This window comes from Prosopis cineraria, unplaced genomic scaffold (genome assembly GCF_029017545.1).
Source record: "Prosopis cineraria cultivar Desert tree isolate PC_DT_omini unplaced genomic scaffold, ASM2901754v1 PC544, whole genome shotgun sequence".
NCBI classification, from domain to species: domain Eukaryota; kingdom Viridiplantae; phylum Streptophyta; class Magnoliopsida; order Fabales; family Fabaceae; genus Prosopis; species Prosopis cineraria.
The window spans coordinates 19,443-25,265 of NW_026555869.1; the positions used below are offsets into that span (position 1 = coordinate 19,443).

At 33.8% G+C, this 5,823-nt stretch overlaps 1 protein-coding gene across 2 annotated transcripts; it reads right to left on the reverse strand.

The window, feature by feature from the left end:
- Nucleotides 1-586: 586 nt before the first annotated feature.
- On the reverse strand, nucleotides 587-5,369 carry LOC129297515 (B3 domain-containing protein Os05g0481400-like). 2 transcript variants are annotated; one of them, XM_054935848.1, is made up of 8 exons: nucleotides 5,244-5,369; nucleotides 4,527-4,613; nucleotides 3,787-3,855; nucleotides 3,614-3,709; nucleotides 3,060-3,121; nucleotides 2,828-2,986; nucleotides 2,127-2,333; nucleotides 587-1,266 (listed from the first exon to the last, which is right to left on the reverse strand). In XM_054935848.1, exons 6-8 carry the CDS (start codon nucleotides 2,921-2,923, stop codon nucleotides 922-924), a joined length of 648 nt encoding a protein of 215 aa, XP_054791823.1. In that variant the 5' UTR covers nucleotides 2,924-2,986; nucleotides 3,060-3,121; nucleotides 3,614-3,709; nucleotides 3,787-3,855; nucleotides 4,527-4,613; nucleotides 5,244-5,369; the 3' UTR covers nucleotides 587-921. Both variants share the same exon structure in this region, with proteins under 2 accessions (XP_054791823.1, XP_054791824.1).
- Between the last annotated feature and the right edge of the window lie 454 nt (nucleotides 5,370-5,823).

Sequence of the window (5,823 nt, forward strand, 5' to 3'; positions counted from 1 at the left end):
TTGCACCTAGTTGCATGTAATAGATGACAGCTTATTTTCATGTAAATATGACATCATATCTTGAAATTCTGTAAATGATAAAAATAGTTTTTCGGATGCGTTTTTTGTTTTCATGAAAACAAGTGATTAAAAAAAAAGACATTAGCCTGGACCCTCACTTTTCATGAAAGATTGTGATGATGGTCGAAAAGTTTTTCATCCCTCGAAGATGATCATCCTTGGAATAACATTTTTTTCATAAAAAATTATCCTCATTATGAAAATGCATGGACAAAAATAATATTAGCCTCTGCAGCACATTTTTCATGATAAACGTAAATCATATTAAAATTTCATCAATGATGGAAATAGTTTTCCAGATGTGTTTTATGGTTGTTCGTTAAAAAAAAAAAAAAAACAAGTGACAGAAATTAAGCATGGCCTCTGAATCCTCACTTTTCATGAAAAACTGTTATCATATTCTGAAATTACATATATTTTTTCTACTTTTGTGGATACTTTTTAAATAGTAAGTAGATATGTCATTAAATTTGTTTGCATGTCTGAGGTCCATTGCGAAGGAAGAAGAAACTTGCACAAGAAAAAATTTGTCACATATGAGGCAGCCAATAATTTCTAGACTGCCAAGAGAAAAGGCAGAAACAGAATACAAGGAAGCAGTTAAAAAGCAGGAAAAACAGAACAAATTTTAGAAGGCACTCTATCATTATATCAGTAACAGCCATGAAAATGAACATTCTATTATCCTCAAGGGCTATGCTTTCTGTTCTGAAAAAATTAGAAGCAAGTTTTTTACTTGGTTTGTAAAGCCATTTTGCCTGCTTCAACTGATTCTACTTTCTAGTTCCTCAACTCACTGCCAGCATGTTCATTTTCGCGTACCCCGTTTTGACCTTGTCTTGATTCCCTGAGAATTATGTTTCATGGCTGCTTTTGCATTCTCCATACAATTTTCCCTTCTTCAATATTTTCTTCCTTTATTGAACCACCAGAAACAAGCAGCTTACGATCTTTAGATTCTTTCTGAGATTTTCTCTGAGAAAATCTCGTATTTCTAGCTGGGTTTAGCTCTTGTGGCTCGATTTCATTGTCAACATTATTTTCCTGAGAACTTGCAGATTCTTTAGTTTCATGCACAGCATGTTCAAGAATTTGTGTCCTGTTTGATTGTGATTTGTGCTTCTTGGCTGCACAAGTATCAGCTTCTTCATCCAAAGTCTCCTGTCCATCTTCAGCTGATTCTGGAAAGGCTTTGACAATATAAATCTGTGGTAAAAATGTAAAGACATGTTACGATCATTTGGCTACTTTTTGCCGAATAATTATGTGACTGCTTTAACCATAGCTTAGAATCCTATTGATCATGACAGGCAAAACCTATTGAGGTTCATTTTCATTTTATTACAGAAAAGGGCGAATCAAGAATTCTTGATCTCATTCACGTTCTCTAAGCACTTCCTTGTTACAAGTATTTGAACTAAGGGTGATTCAGAATTCTTTTTGAAGAACTAAGGTCTAAGTTTAGAATGATCAATAGATATACATGACTCTGCTTGAGAGTGTTGGATATTGTGAAATATTTTCTTATCTCCCTGATTTCGTATGCTTTATCAGCAACATTCTTATCTCTGTTTGCTTTCGGTTTCGATGCTCTATTCTCACAAGCTTACCGTTGATTGTTTTCTTTCATTATAATTTAGGCCTTGTCTTTATATTATTTTCCAAACAATAAGTCTGTTGCTACGGCCCTATAAGTATAAGGCATAGCACTCAGTCTTCAGAGCTAGTTATAGGCATTTGTCAAATAATTTTTCTAGGTTTTATATTTAGTCATCAGTTTTTTTGTTTAACCTTTATTTTATTTTATTAGTTCAAAGTTCAATTAGTCCAATATTGTTGCATAAACAATTAAACATTCTCACCCAACAAACATTTAGGTTAATCTTAAGAAGATAAATTTTGATTCTGGTGTTGACCATATTTCGTAACTGCTGAAAAAATTATACCGCTAAAGCTATCAGTGAAAGTTCATGCTAATTTCTAACAATTATCTTCTCTCTCTTTTTTTTGGATGATAAAAAAGTAAGAATATTAATCCTAGAATAGAATGGATGGGCTTGGGATACCTTAAATCTCGCAGGTTCAACTAACTCAAAAACAAGTGCATCACCATCATCCAACTTATGATCCAGTGCAAATCCTCTCCAGCCTCCGCTAATCCCGGTTCTATTGCCAAGGAAGACAGCGTCAAATTCTGAGCCATTTTCATCCTCTAAAATCATGTCACAAGCGGTCTTTGGAAGATGTTCTTGACAAAATCTAGTTGGGAGACCCTTACATAATAAAGATAATAATATATCAGTAAGCATGATGTGTGTGTGTGTGTGTGTGTTTGTGTGTTTATCAATCTGAACTAAAAAATTGTCAGATGGTTCGTGTTTAATGATAGAGCAGAAGAACAAGCCAACCAATGGTTGTTCTTTGTCCTGGACCTGGTATACCAATGTTTGGTCTCAAACAAGCAAGACATTAGACCATAGGAAGAGGATAAAAAATTTCACCCTTTTCACCACCAAAAATTTATTTTCAACGAATTAAAAAAAAAAAAAAGAACTAGTTGAGCTAGTAATCTGTCCGGGTTTTTCTATTTTTTCAAGTTGTTGATCAGTTTTAGCGGACTTTTGATCAATTCTCAAAATGATTACTTCTGTGGAGGTTATGAATCAATTCACTGATTGTTTAGTTGAATTGACTGGTTTGATAATATTGATGTCAAAATAAGCAATTTATGAAATGTAGCCAGTTGAATCTCTTAATTGTAACTCACCAACCAAAAGCAGCTATAAACATGAGACCGGACCATTGATTTAATAAATGTTGGATTTGAAGTCTGTAAATCGCTTAGGAGTGTCTCTGCTGCCATTAAAGCACAATTCTTTCTTCATCTGTGGCTTCTTTGATTTCTTCTAGTGGCCTTGCAACATAACTGAGATTTCCATAACCTTGTTAGTAATATTTCACACGTAACAATGAGAAGCATTTTCAAAAAGAACACGCACCTTCCCCATGCTGATGAAGATGACCTCGACCTCTTCCTCAAGGGTGGCAGGTCCATGAATACCTATGAAGGTTATTAAAAACAAAAACCTTGTCTATTTTTCTTTTTTTTTTTCCTAGAAGAAAAATAAAATGAAATGGTTTACAGAAAGATTTAGCATAAATATAATTTTGGTTCTCAAGACTTTTTGTGTCGCTTTGGTAAGCAAAACTGATTTTTTTTTTTTTTTAACAATCTGTGGAGGATCCAACACTACATAGATTGAAACAAAATCATATTTCAATACTAAATTGATGTAGAAGATCTTGGGAGTATCAAAATTGACATTCACAGCACCTTCTGTTGACCACATAAGAGTTTTGCTCAAAAATTATCATTAGAGGAGAATACAGGAAACCAAGGTTTGTTAGTAACATGAGAGCAAGACATTACCACCTCATAGTAAAAATTCATAATCAAATCTAATTTTCAATTGGGAGATATCAGACTGCAATAATTGATAACTCATTCAACGTGTGTAAGTTCTATAATTATAAAGTTGACATTGATGCCTACATCCTCACGATATGAAGGAACAGCATTTCGCACACGAGAAGAGCGTCTTGGTTCCACTACATCATTACTGTTTGACCTTTGTTTTGGTCGACGTTGCTGGGAAGGGAGAGAAAGAAAGATCAATCAAATGCTAGTTATCATTCAGAGGATAACTAAAGAAAACATAACTTTACCGGAGGAGCCTTCTTCTCTGGTGTGACAAGTTCAGATAAATTTTTTGAAATCTTTGAAATCCCAAGATCCTTCAGAGCAAAAGTAAGATTATGTAAATTAACTAAAGAAGCATTAACAAAAGCAAGGCAGCATGCCATTATAATACTGGTTATAATGGAACGTAATTGTCTCAACTCTCAACCATCAATAAAAGAATACAAGGTCTAATACAAAGTTGTTTAGACAAAAACTCTCAACCTATAAAACGACACTCAACAATAAAAGATTCAGAGAATGTTTCCTTGAAAATTTCATAATGGTTTTTACAGGCCAGCCAGACACACACTGAGAGTGCTTGTTACATTGTCCATTGTTATTTCACATGCATCTTGGGCACTATCATATATAAGATATTGGAGGATTCTCTACATTCATGCATCATATAGTGATAGAAAAGAAAGCAATTCTGTGTGGGGTCCACATCTCATCTTTACAATCACCCTCATGTTATGGACTAATGAACTGAACAAAGGATACCCAAAATAGTGTTTAAGATGACATTGTACTGCTACTGGGCATCTCCTGAAATGTTAGATGCGAAGCAAAGAATGACCTGGGTGTATTTAGCACACCCACTCATTTCAAAATCCGCAATAAAAAATATAGGATAACGTTTAGGAAGTTTGCCTAGGAAAAGGCTCTGGCAGCATGGATTGGTTCTCACTTGATTGTATATGGCTTCATTGTGTGTATAATTTACCTCAAATCGTTTTTTGTTTTCTGCAAGCCGTTGCTTCCGAGCTTCTTCGTATGTATTGGTGGCACCACCCTTTGCCATCTGCTACTACTGCTAGATTGCTAATGGTGTTAATTTTCCGGTATGGACACTACTAATACATGACAGTTTAAAATCAAATGTTAAGGCACAGGAAAAAAAACTCCCCATAAAACAGTGGACTTGAAACGAACTTCAAAGCTTTAATGGAGTAAAGTTGAAAAATGGGGAACATAAAGCGGAAACAAGATGAAAATACAGCTTCCTTTACTTTTTTTCAGCGCAGGATTTTCATTACATCTGCCCCTTCTTACACCTTTAGAATCACTGGTCTTTTTTTTTTTTTCTTCTTCTTTTCTATAGACGAACTGCACTTTTTCTTACAACTTGTTTGAAGCTATCATCAAAACAGAGTTACAATACCAGCTGAAAACAAAAACAGAGCACCAAAAGCCCTAGAAGAATTGTGCGCGTAAAAAAACTGTCCAATCCGAATAGGTTATATGTTCAAGCGAAACACAGAACTCTATCCCATGTCATATGTAAATGTGAAGATATGCCCTTGAATATGCTCCATATATCTAGTAAAGGATCCTCCAAAATTTTGACAATAGGTCAGGTGCTATTTATTGAAGAAAAAGATGGAAAGACAAAAAGAAAAAGCTGGATGCTGATAAGAGAGAGAAAGTGGGGAAAGATTACCGATGAAGACGAAGACGATGAAGCAGGCACGTTGAAGAGTTTGTATTGAGCAGCTGTATTGTTGAGCCAGTGTAGTGAACCAGTGTCTGGTCCGAAGGCAATCCCAAAATTACAAATTTGACCTCGGCCCTAATGGCGCCATTGGAGTTTCAAATTTCTCGTTGCCGTTACTTAATTACCCTCTACAGGACTCCAAAAAAGAAACTAAAAAAATGAATAAGTAAATGTTGAAATATATGCTAAACTAGATTTATTTCCGTGTGATGCAAAAGATATTTTAATATTTAAAAATTAAAAATATCATAGAAATATAAAATTAAAAATAATTTATTTGAATCTACTTAGAATTTAAATTAAATTTAAATAACAACTTATTCAAATTTTATTTTGCATATGCATGTTAAAAAATAAATAATAACTTATTTTATTTTAAATGTATTGTTCTCGAGATGAACATGCTAGTCTTTTATTTTGTGCTTTTCTTTTGATCAATATGAGAAAAATTTTGAAATTAAATCAAAAAATAATTTTACTATTAAATTCTGCCCCATATAGTTAAATTTTTTTTACCAATCTCCAT